This window comes from Cyprinodon tularosa, unplaced genomic scaffold, assembly GCF_016077235.1.
Source record: "Cyprinodon tularosa strain WSP-4 unplaced genomic scaffold, ASM1607723v1 ctg32, whole genome shotgun sequence".
NCBI lineage: Eukaryota > Metazoa > Chordata > Actinopteri > Cyprinodontiformes > Cyprinodontidae > Cyprinodon > Cyprinodon tularosa.
In genome coordinates, this window is record NW_024039030.1 from 1,398,220 (window position 1) to 1,416,691 (window position 18,472).

The 18,472-nt window shown below is 37.2% G+C and overlaps 1 protein-coding gene across 3 annotated transcripts; it reads left to right on the plus strand.

Annotated features, from left to right (window-relative positions):
* The first annotated feature begins 1,178 nt into the window (after positions 1-1,178).
* On the plus strand, positions 1,179-17,034 carry cdhr1a (cadherin-related family member 1a). Of its 3 annotated transcripts, none has more exons than XM_038292901.1 (17): positions 1,179-1,350; positions 1,858-1,953; positions 2,197-2,342; positions 2,441-2,491; positions 3,465-3,554; positions 3,706-3,792; positions 6,482-6,598; positions 6,865-7,008; positions 7,766-7,844; positions 7,946-8,046; positions 8,248-8,451; positions 9,303-9,455; positions 10,174-10,338; positions 11,161-11,228; positions 14,577-14,805; positions 14,885-15,142; positions 15,967-17,034. In XM_038292901.1, exons 1-17 carry the CDS (start codon positions 1,290-1,292, stop codon positions 16,522-16,524), a joined length of 2,607 nt encoding a protein of 868 aa, XP_038148829.1. In that variant the 5' UTR covers positions 1,179-1,289; the 3' UTR covers positions 16,525-17,034. The 3 variants fall into 3 exon arrangements, with proteins under 3 accessions (XP_038148829.1, XP_038148832.1, XP_038148831.1); XM_038292904.1 differs by lacking the exon at positions 15,967-17,034 and adding an exon at positions 15,302-15,937; XM_038292903.1 differs by lacking the exons at positions 1,179-1,350; positions 1,858-1,953 and having other exon boundaries at positions 2,252-2,342; positions 2,441-2,486.
* Positions 17,035-18,472: the final 1,438 nt, after the last annotated feature.

Below are 18,472 nucleotides of genomic sequence, written 5' to 3' on the forward strand. Positions count from 1 at the left end.
CTAATTTTGCTCTGAATTTATGTTTAAAGAACTGTGTTTGCAACACAAGATGAGGAGGGATTAGAGCACTGTGGGTTAATCTTCAGCACTGCCATCTGCCATTACAACGAACAAGAAATCTCAAGGTATGGCCTAAAATTAACTAAAACACACAGATACATGTTAACAGGGGATTTGTTTTGATCAACCCCTTAGGAGATTTTGTGAGGGTCTCAAAAATTCAAAACATTGATGAAGTGTAAACTTTGGAAAGCTTTTGGAGGATATGAGCGCTAAAGAGAGTCATGTTTCTTGTCTTTCACAGACGGATTTGATATAACAAAAACATTTCTGAAATGATCCCGACTTGGGGATCTTTAAGATGGGGTCTTTAGAGCCACTACAGAAATAAACCAAATTATATTTATTTTAAAGCGCTTAAAGATATGAAAGCATTATTTTAAATGGACAAAACCAAATACTTCAGTTGTTTGTAACTTCCACTTTTAATGAATTTTCTAAAAATGTTGTACTCTCATCCAATAGTTTGATAATGATTCGACTATGGTACCATTTGTAGGTCAATAGCTAAAAAGTTTAGAAACCGTAACTCTAAAGGAGCAATTCTCACACACAATTAGACTTTAAGACTTTCATCCCAGTACACAGAGAAATGGGTAGTAATGGTTAGTGGGGAATATGTGCCCCCACATATTCTCCTTAGTTACTGCCACCTGCGGAAAGGAATGAAACATGACAAAATACCTCAGGATCATGACATTTATATACTGTAAAATATAGATGAATTGAAATAAAATGAAGATTAATCATATTATTCTTCCATATTGTCATCATGTGAGAAAAAAAACCTGAATTCTAAAAAGATACATTTTTACAACATAATTTGTGTTCATGTAGATGATTTGTCACTATTTTTGACTGTTAGTCTTGCTTTTTGTTTAGCTGGAGAGCAAGAGAAGTAGCCTATTCCAGCAAATAAGCTGATTAATCAAGGTAATTAATTAAGTTTAGCAGCGAGAACATATCCACGTTCAGTTTCACAATTATATAATGTTGCTTCAAGAAACAAGGCATTTCTTGAACTCTAGTTGTTGAAAGCAGTTTAAAAAATATAAGTGCTTGGCCCAGTTAGTGAGGAGACCCTGCAGTAAATCTCAACAGTCATTGGATTACCAGTTAAGCATCTGCTTTTAGCCCTGTACAGCCGTTGGAAAACACCTTGAGAGCTGTGCCTATTACTTTCGACAGAGCCGTCTTTATGGTGCAGATTCGTTGATTTATTCTGTAGAATGAAGAATGTGAAGATTTCTACTTTCCCACTGCTTTTTGTGTTTGTGCAAGCCTGTTTAGGTAAGTTGGATGATATGATTGTCAACTTACAGTGGATTCAGAACAGATCCTAATTTAGAAGCTTTAAAAATCGTTAAAAAGTCTCCGGTTTGATTGTAGAGGTAATTTTGAATTTTTTGAATTATTTCACTTTAGATATTTACAATATTGAATAATGTACAAAAAAATTATTTCAGGATAAAATATTCTTTGATAAAAAGAATGTGTTAAGAGTTACATTTGGAACAGTTCCTGAATTTGTATTCTATGCTAAATAAATTCTGTGAGACCATCCTGACTCTGTTTAGATTAGGTAGCTAAGCAGGCTGACGTAAGGCACCTGTAATCGGGATCAAAGGGACGGTATGATAAATGTGTATATTTTGTTAATGGGCATCTTTAAAAAACCAATAGTCAAAGTTACCAAATACAGAAAAAATATAAAACATTGATTAGGTCTATACTAAAATGTCTCATCTCTCTACACAAAAATACTTTTTGCTTGAACATTTTTTTTTTTTTTCCTAGCTCAAGCCGACTTTGCCCCCCACTTTTTCGACAATGGCCAATACAGTAATAGTGGGAATCTGGCACTGTTCAGCCTGTCTGAGGACACCCCTGTTGGTAAGAAAGACCATATTCATACACTGCATTTCTTTGAACCCATAAGAGTCCAGTCTGAGAGCCAATAAACAAAGTGGTTAGCTTTGGTATCTGGAATATTCAGAAATTTGAATAACATTTCATTAAATGAACAGATGTTGCGTGTTGTGTTAATTTATTATTATTACCTGTTGATGCGATAAATTGTTTGTTTTGCTGAAAGCTCATAATCTTTTATTAATATATTGTGGTTCCCTCCTATAGGTACACAGATCTATCAACTTAATGGCACAGACCCTGAAGGCCAGGAGGTAAGTTATGGTCTTTCCTTTGACCCGGGATCAAAGGAGTACTTCAGAGTCGACCCAAAATCTGGAAATATTACATTAGTGGAAAAGTTGGATAGAGAGGTAAGCCGAAGACTAAAACATAAATCACCAAAAATATCTTCTAAGTTTTGCAAAAATATCTGTTTTTTGTTTTTTTTTCTTTTTTTTTCTTTATTTAGAAACAAGATTCAGTTGATGTTAATATCAGCATCACAGATGGAAGAAGTAAGGTATTTATATATATATATATATATATTTTTTTTTTTTTCAAAACAAAACAGTTGCCCAATTTTTAACAACTTAACCTTTGGACAGACATTTTGCTTGTGAGCAACTTCTTACAGAGATTTTGTTGAATAAAGGATTATTGGAGATCTTTCTCCTACGACTTGGAGTTGATGTGGCTTTTCAACACTAACATAATAATAAGGAATGTGTGCTCTATAAATATTACAGGTGCGAAAATCAGAGATTTGTACAAGATTTCACATCTTCAGATTTTCTTATTTTCTTAAATTATGATTTATTTTTAAGAACCACAATTAGGCATGTTGAATAAACATTTCCAAATTTATAGTTATATATTGTTCACATTAGATGAATAGATGTTTTAAGCTCAGTTTCAAATATATGTGTAAAGTGATTTGCATGATTAGTTCCACAAGCATTAATACCTATTAAAAAAAAACTGTCTGTGTGTATTCCCTAGAAATTAATCTGAGGCTCCGAGTTTTTAAACATTTCCAGAGTAACTATGATCTATAATAACCATAGAGTGAATGTCAATGAAGAGCCTAGTCAGAATGCAGTTCTCTCTCAGAAACCTCTTATAGTCTAGTCATTGCACTTTCTAGGAACTAAATCCCAAACACATCAACACTACTGAAAATAGTGTTGTTGTTTTTTCTGTGATATATCTTCTTCAAGACCAAAAGGGTTATTATTGTTACGACTTGGTAGCTCTTATAGTTCACTAACTGAAAAAAATAAATATTTGAGTTTCCAGCAACCATTTAGCAGTGAAGAACTTAAAATTTAATCAATTAAATAATGCATCTGTTGTAATTATATCAGGTGACATGATTTTTTTTTTCAATTTACCTACTACTTAGCTTACTTACCTACTACATTTAATGTTGTGGATTGTTTAAGTCATGGTGTTGTTAAAAAATAATTCTTATTTCCTTTTTTCATTCTTTCAAGGTTGTTGAACGAGTCACAATATTTGTAATGGATGCAAACGATGAAAAGCCAGAATTCCAAAACATGCCTGCAATCATAGATGTATTGGAAGTAAGATTCCAGTCTTAGAAACTGTCTTAATTTTATAACCAATAAACAAAGTTAAAACAATGTTTAAGTATTCACAGTTACCGTACAACAATCCATGAACTTATGAGTTCACACAAGTGTTACATTTTTTTGTCTACTTTGTTAAATTTAGACAACTGAATCTGGGAGAAGTATCTACAAAGTGGAAGCTGTGGACAGAGACACAGGCTCTGGAGGCTCAGTGACCTACCATCTCCAGGTAAGCGCTACACAAAATTTGATCTGGGGGACTCATTCTACATACTGTATACAGATGTAATTATTTTCTAATTAAGATGTCATAGAACCTATGAATCTGTTGATATGCTTGAATATGTTGATGTTATTCAGAAGGAGGGGATCTCCTTCATAATAGCCATCTCTAAATGATGAGAGGGCTGCTTTAGCAGCGGGTGGTGAAGAGCACTAGTTTGTACTTTGTGCTATTGGGATCAATAACTGTAGCAAATATGGCATATGGTTATAGCTGTAGTTCACAATCTGTTATGGGCATAATTGCATTGGGCGTTCAAATCAACAGAGACACGGATAAACTAACTCATTTAAAAAGCTTCAAACTTTGTCCAGTTATCTAGCCTTACTTACTATGTCTCATGTTAGATGTTTATTAAAATTTCCTCTCATGCAAGCCCATAAGCGGGCCAGGCACATTTCCCCATATCCCACCTACCCTGTGCAAATGGCTATTAGCACCACTTCCATCTGGAATACAACACAACGGTATTAAAAGTAAAACAAACAATCCTAAAATAGCACACTGTAATGGCTCAGAAAAGAGGAATCAGTATCCACGCAAGACAGAAGGATAACTCAAAAGGTATATAATAAAATCAAACAGATCTGTTGAACACTAACAGCTGCTAGGACATCTGAGGCAGGAAACTCTGGAGAGAAAAGTCACAGGTTAGCCCCAATATAATGGCGAAAGAGCTTGAATGTGAGTCACTAACCTGGTTTACAATTTAGTCAATCGCCAGAGAATGAGGTAGGATCCAGCCAGTGGGCTGCCAACAAGATGCGGCGGGTGCCTCCCAGGGTTTCCCAGATGCTGCAGCCCCATGTTCAGGAGTCCGAAGCCAGGTCAGACAAACAGACCAGAACAGGAACAGGCAGGCTCAGAGATCCAAGAGTCCAAAGACAGTTCAGGCAAACCGTTCAGACAGGAACAGGCCGACTCATTAATTGAGAGGCAGAACAGTTCAGGATCAGGAAATCAGAAACACTAAGGTACGCTACAGGGGTGTAAATCACATCCATCATGGCGATTCGATTCAGTATCGATTTCCTGACCCAACGATTCGATTATTTTCGATACTCAAGAATACACCACGATTCGATTCGATTAATCGATTAATCGGTTAATTTTTTTTATTATTATTATTTATTTTTTTTTACACCTTACAGGCTAAACAAAGTTTCAAGTTTGAAATAAATCAATGAAAGCTGTAATATCATTATGCATTTTCTTTAGAAACAACAGCAAATAACAGAAGAAAAGTTGCATCAAAAAATACTGCAAAAATACTGCACAATATCAGTGTAATGAGTTCAATGCAATACCTCGGCTCCAGAGAAACTGTCCAACATATTTTTTTAGAATGTAATAAATATACTCAGGAAAGAGAGATGTTGCGTAGAGAGTTAGACAGGAATAAAAATAAACTAGATATAAGGAAATTGTTTCAAAGGTCATCTGGGGATGTAGTTTTTGGGAGTATTTTTAATTTTCTAAGAAGAACGGGTATTTTAGGGAGAATATAATAATTTGTCTGGTCCATACTCCATTCTGGAAGGTGGCGGCAATGCACCTATAAGTTGTTTGCCAACCGCCATTAAAAAAAAAGAAGAAGAAGAAGGCTCCAGTGTCGACGTCACCGCCCCCTTGAGAGACGCTCCGCTGCACCTCTCCCAGATTGTAGCTGACCGCAAACAGTGCACCAGACAGGAGGCCGGCTTGTTTTGTTTTTATGACCGAAATTGCGGAAAACAACTCGTGAAGTTCGACCCGCTAGAAGAGCGAGGTGCACGAGAACGCTGTGAGCCTTTTTCCAGCTGAATCTCCGCTCTTTTTGCCCCATTGTCCCTCCGTCGTCGGACTAAACTCGCCCCCACTTCCTCATCGCCTCGGCCGTATCTAGACCCACAGCGTGTAGCCCAGACCACGCTTCAATACTGAGCATAATTTAAAAATGTCTGTGTGAAGCTTGCTGCAACCAACTGCTTTAAGAGTATAACCAGGAAGCGCGGTAGGAGGGCAAAATAGGTTTAGCGGCACCGCAGCACGGGAGGGAGAACTACGCCCAGGAGCAAATGGATAAAAATAGACCGGAGGAAAAAAAAAACATGAATCGATTAACTTGCGGACGTGTCGATGCATCGGATCGTCGGCTTTTGGATCGATGCATCGATACAAAACGATTATTATTTACACCCCTAGTACGCTAATAACCACTCTCACCTCTGACTAAGAGGACAAGAATAATGAGGACTTGATGAATGGGTGCACCTTAAATAGAGGCAAGAGCAGGTGAATCAGATGAGCAGTGATGAGAAAACGGGTAGAGTAGGAAAATTGAATGAGTAATTAAGTCAGTTCAATGCAAAGAACATGACACACACACAGTGGGAAATTGTTCCCACAGGGTAACATACACACCCACAACCCCCTACTAACCATTAAACTGGCCATTGTACCTTCCTTTAGACTGGATAGTCACTAACTACATTTTATGCACACACTAAACGTTAGATTTCTATGTAATTATGTTCCTTTCAATTATATTTTTTATTTCCAACCAATGTTTATATTTTTTCTTCAAATGGCTGTATCCTAATAGTCTTCTATTGCTAAATTTCAATCTTACTTTTTGTTATTTCCTTTATTACAGACACCTCAGTCCAGTTTGTTTGCAATTGACATAAACAGTGGAGTGGTGCGTATCAGATCCGGACAAATGTTGGATTACGAGAAAACCAGGACACACTTTGTTACTGTCATTGCAAAGGTACTAATTTTTTCAAAATTATACTGTTTTTGAAATACATTTGAGTAATTTTCTTCTTGCGGAAATTGTTTTTACTACTAGTAGTTTTTAAAAAGTGAAATCTTCAGTTGCTTTTTGACACGTAAGTGGGTTGGAAAACTACAAAAAATTTCATTAGAATACAACAGTGTACAAAGTAGAATTAAGGCTTTTCCAAAAACAAATGCTTAGCTTAGCATAGCTTTAGAAAATAAAACAATTTTTTAAAATTCTTTTGTCTTTTTTAGGATGGCGGCGGCAACTTGAATGGCAAGGAGCAATTTATGTCATCCACTGCAACACTCACTGTCAACGTGGTTGATGCACAAGACACTCCACCATTTTTTATTGGAACCCCCTACTTTGGCTATGTTTATGAAGTCTCAGCACCAGTGAGTGTCAACACATCTCCCAATCACTGTCTTTGACATGTAATAACATCAAATTCCTGTTGTGATTTCTTTGTACATCTCAGGTTTAGATGTTCTATCTGTTTTAGCTAGTAAAATTATAGTGTAAATACACATCGTTTCCATTTTAAGGTTTTGATATATTCAAGGTTATCTTAAAAAACTAGTGCATACCCTCAACTTGTTTTAGTTCTGAATCAGCATGCACACATAAGCTCTGAAGCAGCATGATTACCCTGAAAGCTATAACTGAATTGGAAACATGGATCACAAAGAACCGCAAATGAATGCAGGACACTAACAAGAGATCCCATAAACCAAACTGAGGACCTGAATAACAGACAAAATATGTGCATGCTGAGGAGATAAGAGGTGAATGGGTTCCACTAATTAACTGGTGGCTCAGCTAGAGAGAGGAAGTTAATAATATCTATAGCTGTAAATCTTAAAAAAAAATTCAACAAGTTAAGCCAAAACCGTCATTGCAGAAGAAACTGGCTGCTTATTGCAAAATAGTCAGGTAAACAATAGGGCACAAGAAAAAGGAGTAATTGTAGCAATAAAAACATCATAAATCATATTTAAATCATATTTTTCCAACAATACCTCATTAAGTCAGATTTTAAAATTAAGTGAAACAAATTTCATTATCTAAATTTATTTCAGTAGATATCAATGTAATTCATTTTTCATAACTGTTTACAGTATATATGTGTTACTTGTTCTTCTCGCTTGACAGGGATCTGAAATATTTACAGTTAGTGCCGAAGATGGTGATGTTGGAAACCCAAATCCAGTCATCTACTCGATAGATGAGGGTAAGTATTTGCAGAAAAAACAAAAAAAAAACAAATAAAAAAAAAATACTCTAAAATTAATAAAAACATTTTAATGTGTTTTTTCTCGCTTGTATCTCTAGGCGATGATGGTGTTTTTGGCATCAATGAAACAAGTGGTTCCATCTCCCTGCTGGTTGCTCCCATTTATCTGAAGAGAGAACTCTTTAACATTAAAGTCAGGGTAATGCAAGTCTTAAATAGCCAGTTTCAGCCAACTTGAAATAAAAATATTCAAGTTATTTAAAATACGGTATCATCTTTTTGTTTATTTTGTTTTTACTAAGCATTTTCGTCTTCATTCTGTTATATCCAGGATAACAAACAGCTGACTTAGTGTTTTGTGTTATGCAATCAAAATAGGTAACATTGTCTCCTTGCACAGGCATCAGAGGTAAGCACCGAAGACAAAAAATTGGACTATGAGGTGACAACAGTGGTGGTACGTGTGGTGGACTTGAATAATAATCCACCAACCTTTTATGGAGAGAATGGCCCACAGAATATGTTTGAGCTGACAATGTATGAGCATCCACCAGAGGGAGAGATACTCAGAGGACTGAAAATCACAGTTAATGACTCTGATAAGGTAGGAGACGCATTGTGCAAATTTGGTTTTATTTTTAACACAACAGGTATATTTTGTAGTGGTAAAAAAGCATCACTATGACCCCCTTATTCAGCTTTATTATGACCTTAATGTTGTGTAAGAACTATGATGTTGTCTAATCAACAACAGGTTAGATTAATAGTCATAGTGTGTTCAGAAACGTTAGGCCTGCTGTTATCCAGAATCACACCTCTTAGCGTTCCATGCATGTAAAAATATGGCTAGAAAATCAGAAAGGTGCTTGCTCTGCTTATTATTGATTTATCCAAGTGGCTGTCTCAACTCTAAATTCCACATCTTCCATGCTTGCTCTGTCCCACTACCACACAGCAAGTACATATTGTCAATTAACGAGAATGGTTCCACATTCTCCATGTTTAATCTGAATGTCACCTTCGACTGGCTTGCTCACCATCCTTCTATGTCAAATCACCGAACAACTGCAGTTTTCTGTTCCGGTGTGTCTGGCTTCAGCCTAACCCCTCCCGCAAGGCGTTGCTTTTCAAAGTCTCATTGTGGTGGTCTGGAACAGAATGGACATTTAAAGGTGTGGATAATGTGGAATTAGATGGGTAGAAAGCTACATCACTGGATGATGCTGCAAGAATTTACTGAAAATTGGAACCAGATTCTTTCTGTCCATCAAAATCATGTTTCACAAAGAGAACTGTTACTTAAGCTGTTATCCGACTCTTATTACTGTTGCAATCAAGAACACAATCTTTTTTCTTTGACAGAAAAGACAGTGTACTACAGAGATTATGCTGCTTTAAGAATAAAGAATGTTAGACTTTTGAATAGAATGATGATATTTATGAATGCTCCTGCAGGGTGCAAATGCCAAATTTAATCTGAGGCTGATTGGACCAGGGAGAATGCTCCGAGCCGTCCCCCAGACTGCGCTCAATGAAGCCCAAGTCACCATCTTAGTGGAGGACTCTGCTGCCATGGATTATGAGAAGCACCAGTTTCTAACATATAAGGTAATCTTTTGACACAAAAGTACAGATTACATTTTTCTTTATAAAGATATTTCTATAAAGCCTACTGTCTTAAAATGTCCATTAGTTAAGTAATTAACACTTGAAGAAATAGGTACCATGAATAAAACAAATTAAGTTAGATGCAATTTTGTGTGTACCATAAGGACTAATAGAGCAGAAGGAAAAGAAGCTGCAAAATTTTGAGGAAAAAACCTCAAATGTGGCAAGAGCATCAGTTTTGCCGCAAACAAAAGCTTTAATTTAAAAGAGTTATCACAATGTTTGTCTTTAATCAAATACCACTCACAGAGAGGTTTTAACAGGTCTGAAATTAACACTGTGTGTGTTTTTTTCTTTTTATGAAAAACAAGAAGCAATATATTCAATCCCAATGGTCAGTAAAATACTTAGGTAGTAGTCTGGTCAGATAGACCTAAGGATGTCATTACTAAAGCAGACTTTTCTATCCAGCTGAGTATCCAATATCCCTGCTATGTGTCATTCCACTTTCTACACAAAATTTTAAAACTTGGTGTTTTTTATTATTAGTATGCATTGATAAGGTAAATTGTTGCCAATCTGGCATGAATTGTATCTATTTCCACATTAGTGGTACATTTACTGAGGAAAATGTTGATTTTCCTTATATGTCCTGTCTTTGCCTGGAAATAGATCAGTTTTTAATTTGAAAATATTTATTATTGTTTTTCATTTTCAGCTCCTTGCAGTTGAGATCGACACTCCAGAGAGATTTAGCGCTACAGCAGACATTGTTATTCACCTCCTAGACACCAATGATAATGCTCCTAAATTCTCCTCTGATTACTACATCGCTAGAATTCCCGAAAATTCACCCGGCGGCTCGAATGTGGTGTCAGTCACGGTGAGCGTTCCCTCATCTTGCCTAAAAATATCTGCTATAGAAGACGTACGTCACTGAGAGCTATAACGCAAAAGTGATTTGGACAAACTGCTCAACAGGGCCCTTTAATTCTCTAAATGTAGACTCTTTGAGTGGAGGGGGTTGGGATAATATGTGAAATCATGTAGATAAAAGCTAGGCGAGGTAAGCTGCCAGATGGCTATCACTTTCATTTTGTTGTGTAACAGCAAATTCGCTGGCTTCACTCCTCCACTCCCCACCCCAATCTCTCACCCCACCCCCCAACATGGAGCAGGACACACAGCTGCAAAAATATGGATAAAACGGAGCCTTTTAAGGACATGCTGAAATGTTTGCTGTAACTCATCAGGTGCGCTTGTCGGTACATATCAGCTCAACAACCACAGGGAGTCCAATTAATAAGTACTGGCCTTGAGCAAACACCACAGAAGCACTCTGACTTTATCCCTGTCAATTTCAATCAGTTAAAAGAACAGCCAACAAGTGACCTTGGATACATGGAGACAGTGAACAGACCACCCAGCAGCTGCAGTCGGACAGATTAGCCGAAGCCTAGGATAATATTCTGATATCAAAAAGTCATTGTCAGACCTAACCCTTGTAACATCATATACATAGCAAGCCCCAGCTCATCAATATACTAAATTTAGCTGAATGTAATGAGAAACCTTTTTTTTTAATATAGAAAGATGAAAAATTGTTTTATATTGAGTTATCTTAAATAGAATATGCAACACCAATCTATTATATCAAACACAGCATCTTTTAAATCTCTAATTTGTTGCTGATGTTGGTTTCCAGGCTTTAGACCCTGACTCAGGACCATGGGGAGAAGTCAAGTACTCTATCTATGGATCGGGGGCTGACCTGTGAGTAGAAAAGATCTGCAAACATTTTCATGAGGAACAGAAATAAAATGTATACTTTTACTTATACTACAATTAGCTGTTTTTAAGTCTCCAAAATGCAAATAAGTGTTGTGTGTAAGTACATCTGGATGCCATACATAATGTTTTGCATATTTTTCAAAAGCTTAATTCTGGTCTCCTTCCAACAGCTATAGGTATTTTGTGAAAAAACCTACAGAATACAGTGAAGTTTCTGGGTGTAACCTGTAATTATACAAACAACAGCTCTTTTTTCCATGCTAAAAATATTACACTTCATCTGAACCTAGAACTATGTAAAAAACAAACAAAAAACACACAAAAAAGCCCAGGCAAAAATGAAACATGAAATAAAAATAAAACAGCAAATGAGTCAATTTCCATAGAAACTTGTTAAACTTCTTTATAGATTTATTACGATTGGTTGGTTTTAAGTTCCTCTCTCAGTGTGGGATTTGTGCAGATTTTTTAACTTTTTAGACCTTTTTTGAAAATTTGTTTCAACTGTAAAATAAAAAAAAGATCAAACTGAGGGAGGAACCTCAGTTTTTCTCTCTTTATAAACTGATTTTTTTTTTTCCCTTCATAAATACTTAGAAATAAAGGGACAAAATATAATCATCTCATTTAATTCAATCAAATAAAGGTTGTACTTTTTTTTTGTTTGTTTGTTTGGTTTATTATATTTGGTACAGATTTTGAGCTCTGCAGTAATGGGTTTAAGCCGATATGTGATGTCACATGGCATGGCAAGGGATTTCCAAAATAAGCATCAGCCAGAGATTTGGAACACTTAGGTTTATATGTTTGCTTAATCAGAAACATTTTACAATTGCAACTCCTCAGATTCTTTGCAAATTGTTACCTTAATGCTGAAATAACATGTTTCAGAATAGCTTTTTATATTTCAGAGGTTAGATATGTTTACAGAAAACAGCTGAGCATTTGGATACACACAGAGCAACAGTGCATATAAGCGTTTGTCTATTTTAATCCTTTAATGGGATTGAAAGAAAAAATAGACTGCTCTTTGCTTGTTGGTACATTGCACTCCAGCTACATTCACTGTTAGTCAAGCTAACAAGTTTATAAACAAGAAACAATCCAACCTGACCATAACCACTTTTCACAAAAACACAAAGAAATATGCCAAAATACTTAAAAAAACACAGAAAAGGCAACAGTTCAATAATCAGCATGAAAGACAGGCTGTTTTAATCTCATGTCAACACTAAGCTTGTTTAAACTGTGATGCTTTGGAGCAATGTAATCATATTATTTCAATAAAACATGAGAATCCATCATATTTTCCACTCATCTATTTATTTTCTCTGCTTTTTGCAGAGATACAAATAGATTCAAATGATAATATCTATTATAAATTATCAAATTTATAAATCCCCCTGCTGTTTTATTGTCTATTTTAGGAGGGACTATGACAGACACCAAAATTTTATAAAGTTAGTGTTTTTTTTTTTTTATAAATAAAATTTTCACCTTAGTCTTTGGCCCCCTACACAGTTTTTTAACTTTCAATCAGCCAAAAAAATGTGTATGCTTAGTTGTGTGTATTTCATTTTATAAAAAGATTTTAAGAGGCAAGCTGCATAGGTAGGGAGACAGGGAGTTATTGAGAAATCTAAGGTCAAGATAAGAGAAAGCTCTAGCTGCATAATATCAGAGATGTGTGGCCAGGGATGAAGAGGATCACAGGCTTCAAGCAGAAGGATGATCAAACAGATGGAATTCTGGACAAAGCCACTGAACTGAAAACATTCTTGAACAAGTTTAGTTCAGGGACAGGCTTAGCATCCTTCTCTCCTGCCCACAGTCAAATGGACATGCTGCCCTCTTTTGACCCAAAACATTTCTCTAATATGTCAAATGTTCATCTTCCATCTCTGCTGAGATTTATCTTGCTTTCACCCATTTGTTTTCAACCAAATCAGAAGATGGTGCTGCTCCCTTCCCCTTCCACCTATATACGTATCTCTGGAAGTCATGTGAAGAGGCAGCTGGAGAGACTGAATAACAACAATGCACCAGGTCCAGATGGTATTAACTCCGGTCCTGAAAGCCTGTGCAGATCAGCTCTGTGGGATTCTATACCACCTGTTTGATGTTAGCCTGACCCAGGAGAAAGTTCCAGTGATTTGGAAGAGGCCTTGTTCTGCTGCCAAAGAAAACTCAGCCAACAGTCTTTACTGACTGTAGACCTATTAAAGCTGATTTAAACTCAGAAACCAGGTTGTCTGCATGTGTTTCACAGTTAACGCAGATATGCCCCCGCCCCTTCCTCAGACACTCTGGCACAACTCTCCAAAATTGTAGGTGACCGCAGACAGTGCCGCAGGCAGGAGGCATCTGATTGATCAAATCTACATCCGCTCTACTCTATATGTATCTCCTGTTTGGTACCTTACCGGTACCAAAACGAGTGAGGTGCACAAGAATGCTGGGACCCTGTTTCCACCTGGATCCCCCCTCTTTCTCACCCTCATGTCCCTCCGTTGTTGCACAAACTTGCCCCCACTTCCTCACCGCCTCGGCTGTACTGTATCTAGACCAAGCAGCTAGTTTGTGATTGTCCCACTTGCGTTGTGGTGTGGAACAGAATAGCGCAGACCACGTTTCAAAATTGGGCATAAATCAAAAATATTTGCGACATACCACCAACAAGCTCACTGCGACACTCTGCTGCGGGAGTATAATCAGCTCTTTAGACATCCAACATCATAAAGGGCATAGTGAAACTTGTTCTCGTAACCCTGAGCAAACAAACAAGCAGCAATCAGGAAGCTCGTTGATCACCATGGAGTTGAAGTCAAAGGTATCATCAGACACCTACTTCAACAAACTTACTGTCATTTAGACAAGGCCGACAGAATTGTGAAGATAATGTTGTTTGATTTCTCAAGTGAATTTAACACGGTTCAGGCTTAGATACTGACAACTGTTGATGCCTCAGATGGAGGCATCAGTTGTCTGGATCAAAGACTACCTGACAAACAGATCACAGTAGGTGGGGCTGAACTATCAATGAGCACAAAATAAGCTGTGATTTTTTTTCTTAAAGCTGGATGCATGGCTGCATTGTTCACTGCATACACAGCTGACACGTGAAAGGAGTTAAATTGGGAGATACATGGTTTACAGCCTTTAAAAATGTCGTAATAATGACCCAAGTTAGATTATTGCAAGTAGAATGTGACATCCTTGCTCTGCTAAATTCCCAAGACCATGAGTCCATATAAAATGGGCTGTATAGATAAACTTGACTTAAAGATCCAGACCTGGAAGGGTTACATAAATATGTGTCATTATTTGCAGATTTCTTATCCAGCCTACATCCGGGATTATTTACACCCAGCCCTGGGCAAGTCTGGATGCTGAGGTGAGATCTAAGTATAACTTCTATGTAAAGGCAGAGGATGCAGAGGGAAAGTATAGCCTGGCTGAAGTCTTTGTGACCGTGCTGGATCTGAACGACCATCCACCTGCTTTTAATGATAATTTCCTTGAGAAGACCATGGTGATTGGAGCCCCAGTAAAAATAGAGGTATAAATCTTCTAATATAGATTTAACAAAATTCAGCCATACATGTTTTTTGGAGTAAGTAATAATGACTTCCCTACAGGCTGTAGATGATGACGCTGAGGTACCAAACAATGTTATTGAGTATGCCATCATGAAAGCTGATCCGGACAACAACATCTTTGACATAGACTCTGACACAGGAGAAATTAAGCTAAAGTCTTATATCAAGTCAATGGCTATCATTCAAAACATTACCAAGAAGAGAGACTGCAGCTGGTCCTTGGTGGTCCAGGCCCGAGATTGCGGTCAGCCATCCTTCAGCACCACTGCAGTCGTCAAGATCGACATCACTGAAGCTGTAAGTTGCAACAGTTAACATTAAAAGTGGGTTATTTGAATCTGCAAAAAAAGAATTGTTTTGAAAAGCTTTGCATCAGAATTTACTTCATATACTTATATATTGTTTTTTTTTATTTTAGCCATAGGTGTCTCACACATACAATTGTCATGTTTTCAGATCAAATCCAGATTTTTCTCATACTTCCTTGGTCTAAGGAAACGTCCAGGGGCAGTGTTTGGGATTTGTTTGACCCTCGTTATCTTTGCTGTCTCCCTGACAATCTTCATTTCAACCATTATTTACTGGAAATCTGTGAAAAAGACCCGTGTACAACCTCAGGGCAAGATCAGAAAGATTGTACGGAGGCCTGGGCCATAAATGAAGCTTGCCTTGAGATCATCAGCAAAGCCTCACTGTTGTTTTTACTCTGTGAAAGAATTTGCAGCTACTTATTTTCTGAAGATTTAGTAGAGCATGACTGTGTCTGTAAAAGAGTACACACAGGAGACCTATTTTTGATCAAACATTTTTTATAACGTCTATATTGGGATTGGATTTTAGATAAATCAAGTTTTTTACTTTCATTGTAAGGATTTTATTTTCAAATGCTGGATGGTCTCAGCTACTGGTTCCTCCGTGAACCTCTCTGATCTTGTCTTTTCAAAACCTAAACGAGAGTAAAAAGGTGAACATTAAACCCTGGAGAAACATTTCAAACAACAGTTTTGAATCATATATTTTATGAATATGTCTCACCAACTAATTACTCGATCTTATAGATCAGAAAATCTTTGTGTGATTTTACTCCAATGGATTTGAATTCTCCTTGTGCTCTTTTACAGACTCAACTCAAAGGGGGGCCTTTGGGATCATTGTTATTGCTGAATAGAAACAACCCTTTACAAATCATAGGTATGCTCGTCGCTATCATTAGCCTCATGGTGATAGTTACTGTCATCATTTCAACTGCATCATTCTTGCGCAACAAAAAGTCCAATCGCATCCTGCCAAATCGCCGTGTACGGAGAAGGCAGCGGAAGCAGCATTTCTGGAACTTCCGAAGCCCCTTTAAGTCATCAGAGACCCCGAAAGAGAATTTCACCATTCAAGAGGAGCAACAGGGGCCAGAGGTGATTGTGGAGAATGTCAACTACAATAACAATATTAGCAATGTTGTAAGACACTGGCCCCCACCACCTTGTGCCCCCGCTTTGCCCCCTCCACCACCCACCTATATCCCAAGAGAGCGGCACTGGACCATACCCACAGTTTCTGCAACTGTCACCACAAAGCCGAAACAAAGGCCAGTGATAGACAGAAGGGACACTGTGAACAAAGAATTAGTTTCAGAGCTGAAGATGAGACTGCAGCAGAAGAAAATACATGTAACAGAGACTTGATATCATGTAAAAAAAAAATAAGATTTTTTTTTTTTTAAATGAGGTTCACATATAAATATTTTCATTACCTGCCATGCATGGATGTTATATATCATGGAGCTTTTGGAACAGTACAGAATTCCTCAGAGTGAAGGACGGCTGACAGATTTTTAGGTGGACTCCCAGTTTAAGTTGATCTTGGCAAATCCTCCTGTGAAACTGTCCATACCTCTGGAATGCAATGCTATATAAACATATATTATATTTGTACGGTTTAACAAGATGGTTGATCAGTTAGGCACTGCTCGTTATGCCATTATAAGGCCCAAACATACATGTGCTGTATCTAGGTCAGTTCACATCTTAACATGTATTTACCACCATGAGTCAGTTAACATAAGATGCTTGGAGAAGTTTTGTTTTTGTTTACTTTTGTCTCAGTCAGATAGTTTTCAGTGCAGCCTCAAAGTCAATGCATTTTTTTATATCTTTGTGATAACTTTAAGATAAACTGTCCAAATGAGAATGCCAGCAGATCTCACCTCATGGTTTTCTTTATCTGGTTGGGTGCCACAAGTATGTTATGTTTGCCCTCAGTGTGTAGTCAACACAATCACACAATAAGCCCTGCAGGTGCACATCAGGGGAGAGTCCTAGTGCACAATAATAGGCAGCTACCTGATGATAGGTTTGATGCCACAATGCTTTGCAGTTCTTTGGGTATATTATTGGATCGGACTAGGAGGTATGAATTACGCCTTGGTTTCCTGCTGCTGTTTAGGTTTAATAATTTTCCATAAACAAATTAACTTATATCTTTTTGTTAAAAGTTTCAGGGAACTATTATCATTAATAACCTCAATTCACAAACTGTGAATAGTCTTTTTAAGAGTTGACTAAATCTGAGCACTAGTTCCTATCGGTTCTAGCCTTTAATTATCACCACAAAAAAAAAACTTTCCCCTTTGAAATCAAATTGTCAAACTTAAATCAATAATGATTTCTTAGGGGGGGGATATTCAATACAAATTTAAAATAGAAAATTATTTATTTATCCCAAAAATGGGAAATTTAAGTTTTGGTAGAGTCCGTCCAAGTAAAGTCAAAACATAGACATTGCAAGCTGGTGATGTGGTGTTCGAGGTCTTGCTGTCGTCAAAAGTGCTGACATTACACCAGTTATGAAAAAAAGAGAAAAGGATCAAAATGAGTAGGAAAAATAAACTAAAAGTAGCAACACAGATACCAAACAACATCTTGCAGGGAAACAGTGGAGGTGGTGTGCGTATGTTTATATGTGTGCGTGTGTTTGTGGGTGTGCATGTGAGAGTGTGCAAGGTAAGTCCATAAAGCACTGTCCCAGATGCAATTATCATAATAATAATAATAAAATATAATGTAACATTCATGAAGCAGCCGTACACTGATTATGTTCACAGATAATCTCAGAGAAAGGGAGGGGGCAGAGGGAGTAGAGCATCATGTTTACATGATATCCAGGAGGAGTTTGGAATATACGGCCTACCAAGGCCATAAAGGGAGCCAGATTTCAGACAGAAATCTGTTTACCGGTTTACGATTTGGCTCCTTTAACATCTGAGAGGTAGTAGTCTGAGTCTTCGTAGCTCTGCAGATCCCCTCACAATGGCCAGAACTGCTGCCGATATTGGAAAATACAATTTACAATTATGCATGCATCTTCTATGTCCTCGACTGATATTATTTTTAGACATGCAATTCTTCTATTTATGCCAGAAATGTATACAGAGAAAAATGTGCTTTGTGTCCAGGAGGGTTTCCCCTTACCTTGTCTGCCCATCTAGAAAATGTTATCAAGTGCATTGCAAGACCAGCTGACCAGATCCATAATACCCAGTTTTTGAAAATAAGCTTGTATTGGTTACCGCTGGGACACATTTACCAGGAAAATGCTACTTCTGGGAATTTACAGGGACTTATAGGTACTTGT